General features: G+C 43.1%; 1 protein-coding gene across 1 annotated transcript in view; it reads left to right on the forward strand.

The window, feature by feature from the left end:
• Positions 1-7,066: 7,066 nt before the first annotated feature.
• The window catches only part of LOC121002530 (collagen alpha-1(IX) chain-like), a 107,357-nt gene continuing 91,598 nt past the window's right edge, over positions 7,067-22,825 (forward strand). Inside the window, exon 1 of the mRNA XM_040433975.1 lies at positions 7,067-7,274. Within this exon, the coding sequence (XP_040289909.1) occupies positions 7,067-7,274 (208 nt within the window). The remainder of the gene's footprint in view (positions 7,275-22,825) is intronic.

The following is a 22,825-nucleotide window of genomic DNA, read 5'->3' on the forward strand; positions in this document are numbered from 1 at the left end:
TTAGATGCTGTTAATGTGTTGTAGTACATTTATTATTTAAAGGAATCTGTCATCAACTTTATGCTGCCCATACTAACGGCAGAATAAGGTAGAGACAGGTGAGTGGATTTCAGCGGTCTGTCATTTATAAGTTAAAAGTAAGTGGTTGCTGAGAACCAACATCACGATCCTTGCAGACTGCGCCTGAGAAGAGTCCCGGCCACCTGAGAAGAGTCCTGGTTATTCATGACTTCCTGTTCTCCTGCCCACCTGCTGATGACTGACAGTCTTCTACCTAGTTTTCTCCCTTTCTCTGTAGGAGAGAACTGCCAATCATCAGCAGATGGGCGGGGATCGCAGGATATTATGAATAACCAGGACTCTTCTCAGGTAGATTTGACTCTTTTCCAGGCCCAGGCTGCAATGACTATGATCCTGGTTCTTGACAACCACTTACTTTTAGCTCATGAGTGACACCGCTGACATCAGCATTTCTGTCACTATTTTATGCTGCCCTCAGTGAGGTCAGCATAAAGTGGATGACAGGTTACCTTTAATATGCCCAATAGAGTGTTAATCCCCCCCCCCCCCCACACTGATGATCCGGGCTGTTGTTCTGACTCTTCTTAGGACTGTATCGTAGGCTGTAATTTAGATGTATTATCTTTAAATAGCAGTGACGTTTCTATTGTGTCTGAGAAAACGGATCCGGCATCCTTGACTTGCATTGTGTGTCACGCCGGATCCATTTTGCTCCGCATCCGATGGCGGACAGAAAACCACAGCATGCTGTGGTTTTTTCCTCTGGTATGGGAACGTAACCAAAAGGAACACAATGCATTTTGAAATTGAGTTTTTTCCCCATTGACAATGAATAGGGACAAAACTGAAGCGTTTTTCTCCGGTATTCAGATTCTCTGCCAGATCTCCATACCAGAAAAGTTAATCACAAGTGTGAAAGTAGCCTTAATATACGGTAGAAAAAAACTTAATATAAAAAAGAGCAAATTTAAAAAATTGTCTTCTTCTATTAGAGAATACATATGCCCTGTAACTCGAGTTGCTCTTCTCACACAGGCGGCACTTTGAGATGCACGATATATCACATGGGTGAGACATCTCATAAATCTTGGCTTCTGTGAATATGAGTAAAGGGCTAACATTGAGAGCTTAACATTTTTGTGAATATATTTGCTAGGTCAGGTATTTCTCACCAGATTGGCTACTCGGGGTCCTCTGAACGCTGCAGATACTCAGTAAAATGCAGAAGGCCTTTGACATGCTGCAGTAAAGACCTGTCTCTCCGAAGCTCTGACACGTTGGCCAAAATTAATTCTAAGGATCCAGCAAATTAATAGAATGTAATAGTGTAATAGAGTGTAATATACATATTGTAGTAAAAAGGTTTCTTAAATCCAAGCTCAAAGTGAAATTGCCATTGAGTATATGAATATTGTGATTCTACCAAATCTGAAGGTAAGTGATGGACCAAATGTTGCTACCTTATGATTTGCATGTTCTGTTAGGATGCTCTGATTTTTGCTATACAACCTGTAAAATTTTATCTCCTGTGTTGTAAAGAGATTTACTGTGGACATTGCCATACACTATATTTAGTGTAGAGATCATGTATGTATGCAAAGTATATACTGTACCATGCACATTGTACATGTCAACATATTTCATCCTTTAAAAACCTGCAACGAAAGAGTTCAAATTACAAATTAGATTCACATACATTTGAGTCATATATGGAAGACATCCCATAACAAAGAGGTTGTGTTTTTTTAATATGATTGAGGCTATGACAGTCTATTTCATGACAAAACATTTTTTCCATCTGGAATGGAACCTACAAAGAAAAATATAATGGAAAAAAAAAATCTACCAAATACTGCTATGTGAAAGTTGCTGTGGTTGTAGCAGATTCTATAGAATATCTATGTTGCACTTTGGCCATTTTCACACAGTCAGTATTTGCTTTGTATTTTGCAACAGTGTTTGTAAGCCAAAGCCAGCAGTGGGTCCTACAGAGAAGGGGAAAAAAATGTGTGTGTATGTGCGTGTGTGTGTGTGTATATATATATATATATATATATATATATATATATATTCAGACCAAAAGTTTGGACACACCTCATTCAAAGAGTTTTCTTTATTTTCATGACTATGAAGGCATCAAAACTATGAATTAACACATGTGGAATTATATACATAACAAACAAGTGTGAAACAACTGAAAATATGTCATATTCTAGGTTCTTCAAAGTAGCCACCTTTTGCTTTGATTACTGCTTTGCACACTCTTGGCATTCTCTTGATGAGCTTCAAGAGCTAGTCCCCTGAAATGGTCTTCCAACAGTCTTGAAGGAGTTCCCAGAGATGCTTAGCACTTGTTGGCCCTTTTGCCTTCACTCTGCGGTCCAGATCACCCCAAACCATCTCGATTGGGTTCAGGTCCGGTGACTGGAGGCCAGGTCATCTGGCGCAGCACCCCATCACTCTCCTTCATGGTCAAATAGCCCTTACTTTCAAAGTTTTCCCAATTTTTCGGCTGACTGACTGACCTTCATTTCTTAAAGTAATGATGGCCACTCGTTTTTCTTTACTTAGCTGCTTTTTTCTTGCCATAATACCAATTCTAACAGTCTATTCAGTAGGACTATCAGCTGTGTATCCACCTGACTTCTCCTCATCGCAACTGATGGTCCCAACCCCATTTATAAGGCAAGAAATCCCACTTATTAAACCTGACAGGGCACACCTGTGAAGTGAAAACCATTTCAGGGGACTACCTCTTGAAGCTCATCAAGAGAATGCCAAAAGTGTGCAAAGCAGTAATCAAAGCAAAAGGTGGCTACTTTGAAGAACCTAGAATATGACATATTTTCAGTTGTTTCACACTTGTTTGTTATGTATATAATTCCACATGTGTTCATTCATAGTTTTGATGCCTTCAGTGTGAATCTACATTTTTTATAGTCATGAAAATAAAGAAAACTCTTTGAATGAGAAGGTGTGTCCAAACTTTTGGTCTGTACTGTGTGTGTGTGTGTGTGTGTATATGTATATGTATATATATATATATATATATATATATATATATATATATATATATATATATATATATATTACACAGTGAATATAAAACGTCTACACACACCTGTTAAAATGTCAAGTTTCTGTGATGTAAAAAAAAAATGAGACAAAGATAAATCATTTCAGAACTTTTTCCACCTTTGTGACCTATAAACTATAACTCAATTGAAAAACTGAAATCTTTTAGGTAGAGGGAAGAAAAAAATATATGGTTGCATAAGTGTGCACACCCTTAAACTAATACTTTGTTGAAGCACCTTTTGATTTTATTACAGCACTCAGTATTTTTGTGTATGAGTCTATCAGCATGGCATTTTTTGACTTGGCAAGATTTGCCCACTCTTCTTTGCAAAAACACTCCAAATCTGTCAGATTGCGATGGCATCTCCTGTGCACAGGCCTCTTCAGATCACACCACAGATTTTCTATCGGATTCAGGTCTAGGCTCTGGCTGGGCCATTCCAAAACTTTAATCTTCTTCTGGTGAAGCCATTCCTTTGTTGACTTGGATGTATGCTTTGGGTCGTTGTCATGCTGAAAGATGAAGTTCCTCTTCATGTTCAGCTTTCTAGCAGAAGCCTGAAGGTTTTGTGGCAATATTGACTGGTATTTGGAACGGTTATTAATTTCCTCTAGCTTAACTAAGGCCCCAGTTCCAGCTGAAAAAAAAACAGCCCCAAAGCATGATGCTGCCACCACCATGCTTCACTGTGGGTATGATGTTCTTTTGGTGATGTGCAGTGTTGTTTTTGCACCAAACATATCTTTTGGAATTATGTTCAAAAAGTTCAACCTTGGTTTCATCAGACCATAACACCTTTTTCCACATGCTTTTGGGAGACTTCAGATGTGTTTTTGCAAAATGTAGCCTGGCTTGGATGTTTTTCTTCGTAAGAAAAGGCTTTCGTCTTGTCACTCTATCCTAATAGCCCAGACATATGAAGAATACGGGAGATTGTTGTCACATGTACCACACAGCCAGTACGTGCCAGATATTCCTGCAGCTCCTTTATTGTTGCTGTAGGCCTCTTGGTAGCCTCCCAGACCAGTTTTCTTCTCATCTTTTCATCAATTTTGGAGGGACGTCCAGTTCTTGGTAAAGTCACTGTTGTGCCATATTTTCTCCACTTGATGATGCCTATCTTCACTATGTTCCATGGTATTGCTAATGCCTTGGAAATTCTTTTGTACCCTTCTCCTGACTGATACCTTTTAACAATGAGATCCCTCTGATGCTTTGGAAGCTCTCTGTGGACCATGGCTTTTGCTGTGAAATGCGACTAAGAAATTTTCAGGAAAAAACAACTAGAGCAGCAGAACTTTTATTTGGGGTTAATCAGAGGCACTTTAAATGATGGCAGGTGTATGCTGACTCCTATTTAACAGGATTCCGAATGTGATTGCTTAATTCTGAACACAACTACATCCCCAGTTATAAGAGGGTGTGCACACTTATGCAACCACATTATTTTAGTTTTTTTTTGTTTTCTTCCCTCCACCTAAAAGATTTCAGTTTGTTTTTCAATTGAGTGGTACAGTTTATAGGTCACATTAAAGGTGGAAAAAGTTCTGAAATGATTTATCTTTGGCTCATTTTTTTTTACAGCACAGAAACCTGACATTTTAACAGGGGTGTGTAGACTTTTTATATCCACTGTATATGTATGTATGTATATATATATATATATATATATATATATATATATATATATATATATAATGGAAGGATTAATTTAATTTATACTGACTATGTGAAAGTGGCCTTAAGGCATGAGTTGGAGCCCTATAGAAATAAATAAGTACGTGTTCATAATTAACTAAGTTAATGACAGCAAGTGTTAAACATGCAAATGTAGATGTATTCTGTTTGAGGATATGACAAACCATGTAATTAGACATAGCAGTATTATATAAATCGCTGTTACCAGAATTATCAGTTCATTTGATAAAGCAATACAAGGACTGAAGAAGAGTTGTCTGTGCTTCTATAACAATATATTCTTGTGCTTTTTTTTAAGTCAATAAATTGCTTTCATCTAATATGTGCAAACAGTTGACTTACGTTTTTCATTCTTGAGGTTGAGAACAATATGAATGGATAGCTGGAACATAAAATATTTTGCATACCTTTTACACCTAGGCGTTTATTTCACATGTCCTGGAGAGCAAACTGCCTTCATAGCAGACTGAAATGCCTTCCTTGATTTGCTTATTTGCATAACCCATAGTAAAATGACTGACCTGCAAGGTGCAATGTCTGGTAGCTACATACAGTATATCACTTGTAGCCTGAGGGTCATTACATGTCCAGACTCGCATCCTGTTAAAGTGGCAATGAATTCACAGTATTTGTGTTTGACGCTTAAAGGAGTTGTCTCACGTGGAACCTGGTGACATATTGCTAGGATATGCCCCTAATGTCAGATAGGTGCTGGTTCTGTCTCTTGGACCGGCACCTATCTGTAGAACCAAGCTCCCAAAGAGAATAAGAGTGCACATGCATGGTCGCATGCTATTCATTCCTATGGGAACAGCACATGCAGCTAGTTCCAGAAAGCTTATCGAAATGAATGGAGAGCTCACCTCGCAAGTGAGGCTACTGCCCCATTGACTTCTATGGAGCCGCCAGCACTCCCATAGAAATAAATGAAGAGTGGCTGCGCATGTGCGAGGCGCTCTTGTTCTCTTTAGGAGATGTGCCTATCTTACATTGGTGGCATATCCTAGCAATATACCGCCAGTGTTCCAGGTGAGACAGCCACTTTAAGTAGCGTTTACACCACACTGACGAGCAGACCATTATCGGGAAGGAAGTGGTGAAGAGCTGCATTTACTGGTAGCAATCACATCCACTGAATGAGGACAAGCGATGGCTACTGCCATTGATCTGCTGCCAGAAACGATGATTGAGGTGTCCAGAGGAAAGATCTTTTCACTTTGAGCGATTTGCTTGTTTATCAGGTTATCTGCGGCACATTTACACGGGTCGATCATCTGGAACAAGCGTTTGTATGAAAGTTCGTTCCCAATAATCTGCCTGACAATTGGGTAGTGTAAATCTAGCATTGCTCAAATCTCTGCCCATTCTTTTTTTTAAACTGATATTTTTGATAATTGACAATAAAAGAATGAAAAGTGATAAATTCTACACACAAAAAAAATATATAAAAATGATGTGCAGGAGCCAAGACTCAAACCCATATTACTATTGAACTTTTCACTGAATGAAAGCAGGGCAATCTGGAAAGATGGCCCACTCATAAAGCTTATGTTAAGTTTCGTCTAATATACCATTTATGATGCCTCCTCTTCCGTTGTAATCAGTGGGACTATCGTTCCCTTTAATAAAAAACAGCCATTTATGTGGTCTTCTTCTCATATCTGAAAACTTGGCATAAGTTCAGATAGAACAAGTTCTTGGTGCAGAGTTCAGAAGCCTTTTGGACAGATCTTTACACTAGAAGTAGGGTACAGAAGTTTAAGCCATGAGGATGATCTCTGTCCCCGGCCAGTGGGATGGTAATTAGGGAAATGTGGTTGTTTGTCCAGTAGATGCCGCTGATGTTATGAATAGTACCGGGTATAACAGTAAGTTCTACATACTACGTGTAAAAATGCTTGTAGCTTAGGAAAAAAATGCTATGAGAACTTATGGTGATCATGTCTAGGGATAATTTGGATCTAGTTATAACTCAGAAATGGTTCAATGATTGCAATGACTGGGAAATAGCCATACCAGGTACACACTGTACAGGAAAGACAGAGTAGACAGAGGCGGTGGAGTAGCCATTTATGTCAGGGTAGTCTTAAATCTACAGTAATTCTGGAGACACACAAAGTGCTGGAAACTCATTGGATATGCATTCAAACTAAAGCGGGAACTGTTAGTAGAATTGGTGTGGTATATAGGCCTCCATGGCAAAGTAAGGATTATGATTTCAAATTGGTGGATGAAAAAGGAGATATTGTAGTTATGGGTGACTTCAACATGCCTGGTGTAGACTGGAATATCTCTAGTGCTTTTTCATGCAAGAGCAGGAGTCTAATTGATGCCCTTAAAGGAGCATCTCTGAAACAGCAAGTTAAGTCACCAACCAAAAGAGATAAAATTCTAGATTTAGTCTTCACAAGTGGAGATCTGGTGCTTGAGGTTAAGGTGGAAGAACATTGGGGTTCAGTGACCACCAATGCTTATGGTTCAACATAAAAACAAAGTGGGAACAATCTTACACTACTACAAAAGTGCTAGACTGTTTTAAAGGAAATTAAAAAGGTGGAAGGTGTGTATGCCCAGCGGACTGTATTAAAAACGGAACTAATGTCTGACAGATTAGCAAACGTAAAAGAGACCACTATGGTTTATTAGAGATGTAAGTAATATAGTAACAGAAAAGAAGGCTGCTTTTTAAGTGGTCTATAGAAACTGGAGGAGTAGCTGATAGAGAACTGTAAGGCATACAAATTTAAAATGATTGTGCCCAGTGCTCAAAGGCAGATTGGCCTTTGGTCACTGGGTACAAATGTTACCGCTGCACCCCCAATAGCTACACCCCTGGGCATTTCTCATCAGTTTCTGTTGCTGGAAGTCTGAAACATCTTAAGCAAATTAGTGACCTAACTTCATAGATACGCAGGGAGTGTACGGAGCAGGCTCAGGTATTGAGCCCACTTCATACACAGCGGCTGCCAGCTGTGTTACATGTGACACCTGCCTGTAGCAGCTGGGATGAGAAATAATTTTTTATATTAATTTATAAATTATTTTTTATATTCTTATTAGAGATGAGCTTTTTACTAATCTGTCAGACATTAGTTCCGTTTTTAATACAGTCCGCTGGGCATACACACCTTCCACCTTTTTAATTTCCTTTAAAAATAAAAAAGTACCTAGTATTTCAATTATATGCAGTTTTAGCCTCAAATGTTTCATTTTCATAAGTGGCAATAGGAGAAAATGCACCCAAATTTTGTTATATAATTTTCCCCAAGTACAACAATAACGCCTATGTGGTCATAAATTGCTGTTTTAGAAGATAAAAAGCACCATGTACATTTGAGGTCTAGTTTGATGATTGATACAGCACTGGTCGACAACTGCAAAGGCTCTAAAAATGATAGAACCCCCGAAGAATTTACCACATTTTAGGAACCACATTCCTCACAGAATTTACCAAGGTCATTTTGATCCCACGGGTGTTTTGAAAAATCAATGCACAGCAGATAGGGCAAAGTGAAAATTGCAATTTCTACGCAGATATGCCATTCAGTGCCCAATATGTTGTGCCAGTGTGAAAAGTAAGTATTATTATGTGGGTTTTAGAAACGCTCTACATGTGACCCTATTCTTTTGCCTAGATGTATGAGAGGGTTAAGGAGTATAAGAACAACATGCACATTTTGAGGCCCAATGTGGTGCTTTTTACCACTCTGCATGAAATAATATAGAAACCTCAATAAGTGATCCCACTTTAGAAACTCCTCCCCTTAAAGTCTAAAGGAATGGAATGACCATTTTTACGCCACAGGTATGTTGTAGAAATTCACCCGCAATTGCAATTTTTCCACAAATATGGCATTTCAGTGCCCAATACACTGTGCCCAGCTGGTGCCATCTGAGACTCACACCACACTTCTTTTATTCATAGGAAGGTTCTACTGGGTATGGAAATGCAATAAATGTGGACGTAACCTGCTGAATGGGCACACGGCCCAGCTCAGAAGGAACGGAGCGCCATTTGGCTTTTGGTGTGCGAATTTTGCTGGAATACACCCATACAGTGTAAGCCCCCAATAAGTGACTCTATTTTGGAAATTAAAACCCTCAAGTTATTTATCACGGGGTGGAGCGAGCATTTTGACACCACAAGTATTTTGAAGAAATTAATGTGCAGTAGTGTAAAAAGAAAATTACACTTTTTCCACAGATATGGCATTTCAGTGGCCAATATGCTCTGCCCAGCTTGTGCTATCTGAGAAACACCACACCCCTTAAATTGTTAGGCGAATTCTACTGGAATGCTATAAATGTGGGCGTAAACTGCTGTTTAGAGCTCTTTCACACGATTATGTCCCTTTGCGGGAATCACGCTCCATGTGAGAGTGAGACTGTGCTGTGTGGACTACAGAAGCGCAAGGCATTATCATGATTAATAATGCTGTGTGCCTCTGCCTGACTTTTCCATGACAGAATCATACTGACAGCTTTATCAATCATGATAATGCTATGCGCTTCTGTAGTCCAGACCGCACAATCCCTCTCTCACACGGAGCGTGATTCCCGCAAGGGACACACTTGTGTGAAAGAGCCCTTAGGGTATGCTGCACTTCTGTCAATGACTTTGGCATAAGCATTCAGGAATGAGGGTGCACACTTTCTCTGGTATGATGCAACCACAGGGTGGACACTAATGTCAGAATTTGCTCTGCACATTTTTTGAACAGGTTGCTGTACTCCCCATTTAGGTTTAAACAATGTCCTTGGCAGGATGTGGAACAGTTTCACATATCTGGATTTTTGCCTTTCGTAAACTTGTCTAGGGCTTTACAGTACTGAACAATGTGGCTGTAGAGTCTATAACCTTCTGGAATGCAACTCACTTGTACAGACCTTCTACTCTGCACCTCTCTCTCTTTCTTATGGTCTGCTTTTCCAGTAAAGTTCTTTTATGGCCTAACTCTAGCTGATGTCTGACCGGGGGCTGAAATCTCTGTCCGCTCCTAAATTTCTACTTCTGTTCTCTTCACTGGCTCAAAGTAGACTGACTCGTCTGACTAGAATGTTCTCACGGGTATCACAGCTAAGGCTTAAACCCGCCAGAGGGTAAATGTAGAAACAGTGGTTAATAAAACAACTAGTATTCACAGACTGCCACCTTTAAAACATAGCCTTTAATATTGTATATTAAAACATACCTAAACTGGCTACTAACACATGAGCTACTGTAAATGCCAAAAATAACAAAAACTATCATAAAGAATTAATAATATACAGTGACAAAAAATGCTGACACAGATTAACCAACACCAGTGATTAAATACAATAATTAATTATTCAGAGCAATAACAAAAGTTTATGCCACAACATTATAATAAAAGTTCATGAGATGTTTACTTAATTCAATGTCCCAGTCCCAACGCTTTTTGCCCGATTCAGTGTAGGGGCTCATCAGGGGACAAGCATAGCATAATAGGATGAACAATAAAGCAAATGAATATCCCAATCAATAATAGAGTTGAAACGTTGGTTGGACAAAAATGAGATCCAACCAAATGGCCACCTAAGCCCCCTTTTTAATTTGAGTCACTCATATACCACAATGAGGTTGCCAACAGGCATTTATCCATTGTGCATAAACCTAGAGTGCCTTTGAGATAGCTCTAAACGATAATGCAAACAAAGAAAATAAATGTAACGCTATCAGAAGGAGGCCAGATAGAGTATAGCCTGCATAACCAGTCAAATTTGCTCAAGCAAGGGCAAAAAGGCCCCCCTATAAGCTAATGGCTACCATCATACGTAATAAAAATACTTGTGCGTCCCTGAGGTAGGAGGCAGTGGGTAGAATCAGCCCAAAGTATGTGACAAAATCAAGGGAGGGCCCAGGGCGTGAAGGCATCCGCGATAGTGTGGCGGTAAGGCGCATGAGGAAAGAACCATACTTATAGTAACCGCTGAAAACGCCAGAGGTAGCATGAGCAGTACTTGCACCATTTTTGGTGACTTGTAACTCATGTATTAGTAACAGATCTCCCCATTCTCTTTGATGCAGCAGACATCCTTATACCCAGTTTGAGAAGTGTACATTTATATACTGCTTACCCAATCACTAATATTCCACCTTCATACAGTTTTATCATAATTTTTGAATAATGTCAACTTGCACACATCATGGCTTCCTAAGAACATGTAAAAACTTTATTGTAATACAAAACAAAGTCCTAGTTATCTTCTCATACGTTTGCATGTACTTGTTGGTTTTGCTTGGTCGGTATCTTATGAAAGCAATCTTTGTTTTAGTCTAGCATGGTCTTTACTTAGAACAAAGAGGCATGTCTTATGCATAGGGGGCTGAGAATGTATCTGGTGGAAGTATGTGAAGTGTCACGCCTCAATCTTTGAGGAATTATAGGGGGAAGAAAAACAATGGAATCCTAAAAGTCCTTCTCTTATGTGTTTCCTGGGATATTTTGCTTGAATACATATGTACCTATACTTATCCACATCTGCACGCAGTCATACTGGTGTAGAATCCAGAAGATTTCTTGAAATAATTTATAAGAGTAGTCTGTATGTTTACAATGGAGGAGCCACATAATATAGACATAAGACCCCTCATGCACAACTATGGAAATTATGTATTTTGGGGTTAGTTACATTTTATCATGGTTTTGCAAGTTCATGAATAATATATATATATATATATATATATATATATATATATATATATATATACAGTACAGACCAAAAGTTTGGACACACCTTCTCATTCAAAGAGTTTTCTTTATTTTCATGACTATGAAAATTGTAGATTCACACTGATGGCATCAAAACTATGAATTAACACATGTGGAACTATATACATAACAAACAAGTGTGAAACAACTGAAAATATGTCATATTCTAGGTTCTTCGAAGTAGCCACCTTTTGCTTTGATTACTGCTTTGCACACTCTTGGCATTCTCTTGATGAGCTTCAAGAGGTAGTCCCCTGAAATGGTTTTCACTTCACAGGTGTGCCCTGTCAGGTGTAATAAGTGGGATTTGTTGCCTTATAAATGGGGTTAGGACCATCAGTTGCGTTGAGGAGAAGTCAGGTGGATACACAGCTGATAGTCCTACTGAATAGACTGTTAGAATTTGTATTATGGCAAGAAAAAAGCAGGTAAGTAAAGAAAAACGAGTGGCCATCATTACTTTAAGAAATTAAGGTCAGTCAGTCAGCCGAAAAATTGGGAAAACTTTGAAAGTAAGGGCTATTTGACCATGAAGGAGAGTGATGGAGTGCTGCGGTGGCCTCCACAGTCACCGGACCTGAACCCAATCGAGATGGTTTGGGGTGAGCTGGACCGCAGAGTGAAGGCAAAAGGGCCAACAAGTGCTAAGCATCTCTGGGAACTCCTTCAAGACTGTTGGAAGACCATTTCAGGGGACTAGCTCTTGAAGCTCATCAAGAGAATGCCAAGAGTGTGCAAAGCAGTAATCAAAGCAAAAGGTGGCTACTTTGAAGAACCTAGAATATGACATATTTTCAGTTGTTTCACACTTGTTTGTTATGTATATAATTCCACATGTGTTAATTCATAGTTTTGATGCCTTCATAGTCATGAAAATAAAGAAAACTCTTTGAATGAGAAGGTGTGTCCAAACTTTTGGTCTGTACTGTATATATATATATATATATATATATATATAGTAAGAAGGTACAAGGAATCATAGTGGATGATAGGTACGTGTCACCGAGGTTCCTGGCCTCGGTGGAGTAAGAGACGGTTTTTATGTGTCAGCAGCAGTTGCTGTTTGACACCTTAATACTTAGTATGACTGTATAGCTGATCCGGGACAGCTCTTACTGGGAGTAGTCAAAGTGCTGGGTGGGTGACTACTCCCCATGTTCCAGGCCGGGTTTTGCCAGGCCTAAAAAAACAGCTATCACTACCAGGTGAGGAGGATTACCTCAGTCTGACAGTGGAGCTCAGGAGGTGTGTGTGTGCTGGGATCTGAGGCTTATGCCGTGCTGTAAGGCTGACACCCGTCTGTAAGAGAAACTGGCCTCCTAAAAACCTGCTATGGACTGTTGGAGGCAGAACTGCCAACAAGGTGATTTTTGCTATGTGGACTTTCCATTGTGTGTGAACTAACACCAAGACTGTCTGTGAAGGTTCTCATTTATCCAGGTCATGGTATATCTGTAAAGAATAAATCAAGGCAATTGGACTTACTGTAGATTTCTTGAAAACGAACGTTCTTCCAACGAGCTTTCTCAATTCTGAGTGACTGAACAAGAATTCTCTGGGAATAAATATGTAACTGAATCAACATCTGGTAATTATACCCAGCATGGGGTCAAAGGTGTAGATTCCATTATCCTAATTGAGAAAGCTCGTTGGAAGAACGAGTGAAACGTTTTCAAGAAATCTACAGTAAGTCCAGTTGCCTTGATTTATTCTTTACAGATAACACCAAGACTGCAAAGTGACGTTTTGTTTTTGCTTTATGTGTGAATAAGCACGGAAGTTTGATTTAAGAACTGTTAATTTTTCTCTGTACTGCGTCCGCACACCCTGTCTACCAGAGAGAATCCCCACTATATATATATATATATATATATATATATAGTATTTTCTATGTTCCTGTATTTCTAGTGGTGTCTTTACTCACACTTCTTGTCCTTTTCTTTCAGAATATGTGTGGGAAGAGGAAACATATTGGAACATGGCTGTTTATGTGTTCACTGATTGCTACACAATTACTTTATAGTCAAGGACAGGAGTATTCAGGAGACAATTCAGGTAAATTTATACTAAAAATGAAAGTATTAATAGAAAATGACTTTTTTCATTTTCAATGCCACCATCTATAATTTATAAATAAACTTGAAATATCACAGTTTTTACACTGAACACTGTGACTAATGATAGGCCGTACATCCCAGCTTTGAGAGGTCTGGGACAACACCAGCAGCGTGCATAACACATCAGATAAAATTTTACATTAAGCCACACTTCTAAATCCTCCTTAATCCCCATCCATACATGACCAATCTCTCCCAGCCCCCTTTGTGCTCCCATGCAGTAATAGTGCTCCATTGTGCTCCCTACTGTAAGGATGCTCCTTTAGTGTTCCACTCATAGTAGTGATGCCCCTTAGTTCCCCAACACAGTAAGAATGTCCCCTTTGTGGCCCCTTTATAACAGTAATGCCTGTTAGTGCTCCTCAGGCCTGTTGCACACAACCATATGCCCTCCGAGATATATGGTCTGTGAGCAGGCCATATGTCCCGGAGCGGCATTGATCAGGTGCACAGGAGCACACAGCATCATAGATTACAATGATGCTGTGGACGTCGGGCCACCCGCGGGACTATTGTCCCGGGACATATGGCCCGCTCACGGACCTTATATCTCGGAGGGCATACGGTTGTGTGCAAGAACCCTTACACAGTAAAATTGCCCCCAGGCAGTATTGTTCCACTCTTAGTGCCCCACAAAGTATGATGCCCCCTTAGTGACCCCTACTCAGTATGATGGTCCCTTAATTCCCCCATGCAGTATAATGCTGCTTTAGTGTTCCGCATGCAGTATGATGCCCTTTAGTGCCTCCAAAATTAATACTCATCTAGTTGCTTTTCCATAACATGCAAAGCTCATCCCCTAGTGCAGGCCTCTTCCGGCTTGTGCTGTGACAGCAAGTGCAATGAGATAACATCACACCTGTGCCAGGTCACTGACAACAGTAGTCTCAGGGTGGATGGGGGAGCAGGGAACTGATAACTCCCTTCTTCAGCATTCTATTCAATTGTGTCTGTCTCTTGAGGATGCAGATACAGTTAAAAGGGGTTTCCAAGACTTTAATACTGATGACCTATCCTCAGGTATCTGTATCTAATCAACACCCAGAACCCCCATCAATCAACTCTTTGACAAGGCACTGGCTGTTCTGTGAGCACCACGGCCTTCTTCGTGCTTCATGCTTATCAAGCACAGCACTGTACATTGTGCTCAACCGCATTCACTTCTATCGGACTGAGCTACGCCTAGGCCATGTGACCGATGAATGTGTCGTCACTGGCCTACGAAAAGCTGAGAGAAGGCCATGGCGCTACTGCGAGTGCTGGTGCCTTCTCACACAGCTGATCGACAGGGGTCCCGGGTGTCGGACCAACACGATCAGATACTGATGACCTTTCCAGAAAATAGGTCATCAGTAATTAAGTCTTGGAAAACCCCTTTAAAGCTGGAGCATGTGGCAGCCTTCCTAGGATGGCAATACAGTGTCTAGAATCTAGGACTGTCCCACTGGATCCAAAGTGGTTGAGGGGGGCATGTAATAGTCTTGTCCTGTAGAGATCCTACCTCCACAGTGACCTCTGCACAGGTCACAGAACACTCTCCCACAGAAATAAATTGTTCATCTCCCGATTACAGGTTCCTACGTCCATTTGGCTGCTGCAAAGTAAATTTCTGGACTGCTGTTCACACAGTAGCAATTGAGGCAAGATGGCTACCACCATAATCATCATCATATTAATGTTCCAGAGAGTTTGTAAATCAGAAACATTCTGTACAACACTTATACAAGAATGCAAACCAGTGCCAGATATTAACAGACTTTTGTTCTGGGATGGGCAGCAAGATTGAGGATGTGTTGTCCCTCAGTAATTTTAAGCTGTGCTATGAGATTAGAAGAACCTGGCTGCTGTCTTTCATAGCACCACTCTTGTTCATGTTGTCGTGCCTGGTTTTACAGCTCCATTTATATGCTATTTTATTTGGTAGTCATAGTCCCAATTCACACTATTAGAGATGAACGAATTTCTCAAAACTTTGATTCGGCTGGTTCGTCGAGTTTTTGAAAAAATTTGGTTTGATCCGAACTTATTCACAGCGAATCGCGTTAAAAAACGGCTATTTCCTGGCTGCAGAGAGCCTTTATAGTGGTGTAGAACACTGTGCCTTGCAGTAACATGCATAGGGAGTCTGTGGTAGTGAAACAATACTGTGAGTCAGTATGACATGCAGATGACAGGCGTCACTCTTAGAATAACTGCACACTTCACTTATTTGGGCAGTTACGGGGCCAAAGCTGACCAAATAACTCAAGTGTCAACTCAGCCTTACAGGTCAATGTTAGCGTCAAGAAGAAGCGCACTCCTTTTACACCGTCGGCAGCTGATTCCACATGTCTACAGAACCTGTTTTATTAAACACTTATACAAGTAGAGCCCCCCGACAGAGTGGAGAGGGTGTCAGCAGTAAGTTTGTGTTGATGTCACTGATTATTTTGCCCTTCCTCTGATCCATCAGAACAATAACCCCCAAAAAGCGGATCCTGTCTGTGGAGCATCCGCAATCACTTGGTCAGCATTTGGTCAGTAATTCATCAGTATTGCTAAAGCCCAAAAAAAGAGGAGTGGATCCAAAATAGAGATGACACGTGAATTTTGCATGTCTTCTGTGTTTTGTACCCACTCCTGCTTTTGGCTACCAAATAATAAGCCAATTCTGATGCAAAGTAGGGACCATGTCATGCAGACCTTACAACTGTTACATAGACAGGATCCGTTGTGCGTCTCATTTTTACTTCCTTCTGACAAATCAGAAGAAGGGTCAAATAAATGATGTCAGCCAGGCCGAAAGGTAAAATAGTGGCCCAGTCATGAAATGGGGAGGGTGGGAACAGCATGAGAAGTCCACAGAGTGACATAGTGGTGAGGTGGAAGCAGCATGAGGAGACCACAGAGTGGCCCAATGACAGAGTGTGGAGGTGGCGGCAGCATCATCAGGAGGAGGCCACAGAGAGGCACAATAACAGTGTGGAGATGGCAGCAGCAGCATCAGGAGGCCACAGAGTGGCACAATGATAGTGTTGAGGTGGCAGTAGCATCATCAGGAGACAACAGAGTGGCACAATGACAGTGTGGAGGTGGCAGCAGCAGCATCAGGAGGAGTCCACAGGGTGGCACAATAACAGTGTGGAGGTGGCAGCAGCAGCAGCAGCATCAGGAGGAGGCCACAGGGTGGCACAATGACAGAGTGTGGAGGTGTTACAGCTGTTACATAGACAGGATCCGTTGTGCGTCTCATTTTTCCTTCCTTCTGACAGATCAAAAGAAGGGTCAAATAAATGTTGTCAGCCAGGCCGAAAGGCAAAATAGTGGCCCAGTCATGAAGTGGGGAGGGTGGGAACAGCATAAGAAGTCCACAGAGTGGCCCTATGACATAGTGGTGAGGTGGAAGCAGCATGAGGAGATGACAGATTCTGGAGGCGGCAGCAGCATTGGCAGGAGGCCACAGGGTGGCACAATGATAGTGTGGAGGTGGCAGCAGCATCAGGAGGCCACAGAGTGGCAAGATGACATAGTGTTGAGGTAGCAGCAGCATCAGAAGACCACAGAGTAGGGCAAGGTGACATAGTGTGGAGGTGGCAGCAGCATCAGGAGACCACAGAGTGGCAAGGTGACATAGTGTGGAGGTGAAAGCAGCATCAGGAGACCACAGAGTGGCAAGGTGACATAGTGTGGAGGCAGAAGCAGCTTTAGGAGACCACAGAGTGGGGAGGTGGGTGGCAATACCAGTACCAGCGGAATATTGTGGGTGAAAGAAGGAGCACTTGGCATCAATGTGTGGCATCAGGTGGGTTGCAGCATCAGAATAGTAGCTGAGGCAGGTAGCCAGAAGAAACCGGTCTCTTTTGTCAAAGTGTTGGTGTGGCACCATGGATGATCTAGTCTGATGCATCAGGCAGTGGTGGGTGGAAATCCTGGCTGATCCACGCCTGATTCATCTTTACAAAGGTCAGTCTCTCCACATTTTGGGTGGACAGGCGAGTTCTTGGGGTAAATATGGCCCCCACCGAACTAAACACCCGCTCTTATGCCACACTACTGGCTGGGCAGGACAGCTTTTCCAGGGCAAACTCTGTCAGTTGCGGTCACAAATCCAGTTTGGCTGCCCAGTAGTCCAGCGGATCTTCAATGTGGGGTGGCAGGGTGCTGTCCAAGTATGACACCACCTGCTGGTTCACGTCCTGCTCCAGGTCTAGCTGTTGCTGCTGATGAGTAGTTTCTTCACTAGGCGGGTGAAGAAAGCTGCTCATCAGCTACCCTAGACTCAAGTTGCTGCTGATGTAGCTGGAACTGCTCCTACCCCGCCCCCACCCTGCCACAGCAGCCATGGTAGAGGAACGTGAGTGCAGAGGACCCCCCAGATCAGACCTGCGAGAAGATGGATGATGGCGCATATAGGCAGCGGCCAACTGACTACATAGGATGTCTCTATAATAGTTCAGTTTGTCCTCCCTCTCAGTGGGTGTAAAAAAGGCCTTCATTTTAGACCAGTAGCGAGGGTCCAACAAGGTGGAGAGCCAGAAGTCATCTCTCTGCCGAATGGTGACAACTTGGCTGTCACTACACAAGCAAGTGAGCATGCATCGAGCCTTTTGTGCAAGTGACTCGGAGGGACTCCCTGCCTCCATCTCCACTGCATACAGCCACGGTGTGTCTGGGTCCTCTGCCTTGTCTTCCTCATCTCCCTGTAGCTCCTCTGGCTGCTCCTGCTCCTCCTCTCCTGTCACCTATGTAGAAAAAACACCTATTTCGCTACACATTGCTTGTGCTCCAATGTCCTCCTCCTCCAGTTCAGCCCCCACAGGGCTCATTTGTCCGTGAGATCTAGGCGCCACGTCTCCAGTCCCCTAACCAGCCAGATTTATTAGTATCTGTTCCAGGACATGAAACAGTGGAATCACGTTGTTCATCCCATAGTCCTGGCGACTGACAAATAGTGTGGCCTCCTCAAAGGGCCTGAGCAAACGGAAGGTGTCATGCATGAGCTGCCACTGTCTGACATCGAAGTTATACAGGGGAGTACTCCTGTCCGCTTGGATCATCAAGAAATCGTTTATGGCCTTTCTCTGTTCGTATAGTTAGTCCAACATCTGGAGGGTGAAATTCCAACGGGTGGAAACATCGAATATCAGCCTATGTTGGGGGATGCTGTTCTGCCGCTGCAGCTCAAGGAGGGTGTGCTTTGCCGTGTATGAGTGGCTGAAGTGCATGCAAAGTTTCCTGCCATTTTTAGGATGTCTTGCAGATGGGTGGAAGACTTCAGGAACGGCTTGACAACCAGATTGAACACGGCGCATGGCTTAGCCCTCCTTGACACAGAGCCAACAGCATGTTCTTACCGTTGTCGGTCACCATAGTTCCGATTTTGAGTTGTCGCGGAAAAAGCCAGGATTCAACTTCTTGATGAAGGACACGGAGCAGTTCCTCCCCTGTGTGACTCCATTCGCCCAGGCAAACGAGGTGCAGAACAGCGTGACACCGCTGTGCCCTGCACATGTGGTATGCTGGAGGGGCACTGTGAATTGTCCCTGCAGTGGATGCTGAGGACACGGTGGAGGATAAGAAGACTGAGGTGGACAATGTTGCAGGATCAACGGCCTGAGAACGTGGAGGCGGAAGAGGCATCACCTGGCCAAGTTGCTGGTGTGGCTGTGCAGGAACCACATTCACACAGTGGGCCGTAAAGGACATGTTTTTTCCCTGACCGTAGATACAGCTCCACACGTCGGTGCTGCCGTGCACAGGCTCAAGGACTGGCCCACCTTCTGTTCTACATACGGGTGCAGGGCTGGTGCTGCCTTTTTGGCAAAGAAATGACGGCTTGGGACTCGCCACCTCGGCTCGGCACAAGCCATCAGTTCTCTGAAATGTGCAGAGTCCACCACTTGGAAAGGGAGAGACTGCAGAACCAGCAACTTGCAACTTGTCCAGGAGCACATTCAGCTTCTGCGCCGTTGGATGAGTGCACGCATACTGTTGTCTCTTGGCAATCGCTTTGGTGATCGATTGCTGACGGAATGACTGATGAGGAGTAGGAGGAGCAGGAGCATCAGGACTAGCAGTCGATAGGAAGGACAGACATCTCCCTTCGGCTGAGGTGGTGGAGCCTTGACTGCGTGAAATCGAGTGCGTGCCACTGGGTGATGCAGCGGTTGCTGCGGCAGGCTGGACCACCACATTAGAGCCACGGTTCTCCCAGGCCACTTTATGGTGATTCTGCATATACAAGGCTTTGGTGCCAACATTGGCACCCTGGACACGCCTCATCTTCTGCCCACAGATTCTAAAAATGGCCATGTTCACCTCCTCCAGCGGCTTAACAAAAAACTGCCACACCACCGAGTAGGTGATTTTACCCCAACACTCCGGACTGACTAACTGCTACCGCCGTTGCTTCCGTGAACCCCGGCACCACTAGTTTCCAGGCAGGTAGGCTCCTGAGAAGCAAAAGGTCTACCCTTGGCACGTTTGGCTCCCAACCTCCCACTGCTGCCACCTTGCTGACTCCCGGCCACGCTAGCGACTTGCTGGCTCCACTGCTGCCTCATGGGCAAGCTGCCACCCTCTTCTCCCGATGATGATGAAGCCCCTAATTCACCTGGCTCCCAAGTGCGATCAGCTACATCATCATCATCATTGAGTACTATCTGCATGTCACTGATGTCCTCCTCAACGGTCTCTGGGTCGCGGGCCAGAACCAGGTAACTTTGCCAGAAAGAAATGCAAACACTGAGAGGGGGCACGTGTGAGCATTACTACTGTGAATGGGCAAATATCTGGGAATTTTTACTGTAAAGGGGCGCATCTGGGCATTTGTACCATGTGAAGGGGGCACATCTGGGCATTACTGTGAAGGTGACACATCTCTGGGCATAGCAAGACTAAGGAGTGGAATGCAGGAAACTCTCTTTAGAAATGCCTTGTCCTACAATATTATGAGTTCTCTCACACGGGCACCAGACATAGTAATCACATATTAAGAAATAGGCTCAGGTCCAATCACTTCCTCCACTACCACCCTCGCCAGTCACATCCTCCATAGACCTCCTGCTCCCATCTGACTCGTCCTCATGAGTGGCACACTGTTATGTGGGTATATATGGGTGGCACACTGTTATGGGGTATATATGGGTGGCACACTGTTATGGGGTATATATGGGTGGCACACTGTTATGGGGTATATATGGGTGGCACACAGTTATGGGGTATATATGGGTGGCACACTGTTATGGGGTATATATGGGTGGCACACTGTTATGCGGTATATATGGGTGGCACACTGTTATGGGGGTATATGTGACTTCTTTTTGGGAACATTGGGACTAGTAAAGAGGAGTCATGTAAAACATGTGCCCCTAGTACACAGCGAATCTCTTCTCCTCGTGTGTTGTACTCTTTGGGGTGGGGGGGGCATGTATATTATTAGCTACAGTGGTGATTTGAGGGGCGCCTGGTTCCCCTCACCCCGTCTATCTGATGTTCCTCCCCTATATAGTGATGGCTGTGCAGATGACTGAGCTGCTCCCTGTACACGCGGCACAGGAACAGAGATGCTGTGAGCACAATATTGCTGCGTGACTGCGCTATACAAATACCTGTCGGAGATGCACCGCCATTAAACCAACGTACACTGCTGGCAGTGGCACCCGCGCTCCGTCCTGCCTGCTGTAGATAACAGTTCTCTCCGACAACGCAGGCAGCGCTAGATGGCATTGTGACGTCATGTCATACAGCACACTGTGCAGACGACGTGCTACCTGCCTGTGCCTGCCATGGGTAAACTTAAACGGACCCTGACCCTTTACCACACCAAGGGTCCATTCACACGTCCGCAAATGGGTCCGCATCCGTGTGTACCCATTCATTCTCTAAGGGGCCGGAAGAGATGCGGACAGCACACTATGTGCTCTCCGCATCCGCATTTCCGGAGCGCGGCCCCGAACTTCTGGGCCACAGCTCCGCAAAAAAATAGAACATGTCCTATTCTTGTCCGCAATTGTAGACAAAAATAGGCAGTTCTATGGGGGGTGCCGGCCGGGTGTATTACGGATCCGCAATACACTACAGACGTGTGAATGGACCCTAAAGGAGGACTCCTGGCTGTCCGTCCTGGACTTGCGCCGGAAGGAGGACCAGGAGTCTTAAAACTGGACTGTCCAGCCTAACTGCACGGGCCTCATGACACAGCTTTGCGGGACGGTCTGGCCCGCGGGCCGTAGGTTGGGCATCACTGCTTTAGAACATTTAACTGCACCACTGAACGGCAAATAATATATATTTTTTTGCCATTAATACATGCCAAAAAGGGCTTTAGAACATATAACTTCACCGCTGAACAGCAAATAGGCCCTTATTTTTTTCCACTTATACATGCTACAAAAGGCTTTAGAACATATAACTGCACCGCTGAACGGCAAATAATATATATTTTTTTGCCACTAATACACGCCAAAAAGGGCTTTAGAACATATAACTGCACCGCTAAATGGCAAATAGGCCCTTATTTTTTTTCCTGCACTAAGTACACTGGAAAATGGCAGAATCCAAGATGGCTGAGGCTATTTATAGGTCTGTGACATCACAGGGCTCGCTGGCTGCTGATTGGATGCATGCATGGCATTGTGGGTGATCCCTCGTTCCCAGAGTTCCTTGCTCCATGTCCTAACACGTGCAGCAGCCATTTTAGGAAAAAATGCTATTAGTTTCCACGAATCCTGAGGAAATTCGGATTCGGTGCAAATCAAATTTTTCCTGAAATTCGGATTGAATTCCACTTCGATTCGCTCATCTCTACATTCTATACTATTCACAATGCTCAATTTACAGTATGTAGACATATCTCGTGGCTACGTAGTGACGAGGACTACCTTTTTAATGTTCCCTGACGACTAAATCCCCTACAAACTGTACTGATTGTGTAGAAGTTCCTAAGAAATTTCAACATGGAAAAATATTGATTTGTTAATTTATTTTTCTAAAACTTGTACTGCTATCTAAATACATAAACATTTTGTGATGGTGTCATCTCTAGCCTCTGGAGAAGAAGCAATTTTGAGAATTTATATTGGGAGTCTCCCATGTAATGTTCTAGCTGCAGACTTGCCTTGAATTCATCTGTATGTTTTTCATGATGATGATGTTTGTGACTTTAACTATTCAATAGGTTACACATTCGCTATAGT

The sequence above is a fragment of the Bufo bufo genome, chromosome 5 (assembly GCF_905171765.1).
Source record: "Bufo bufo chromosome 5, aBufBuf1.1, whole genome shotgun sequence".
Lineage (NCBI taxonomy): Eukaryota > Metazoa > Chordata > Amphibia > Anura > Bufonidae > Bufo > Bufo bufo.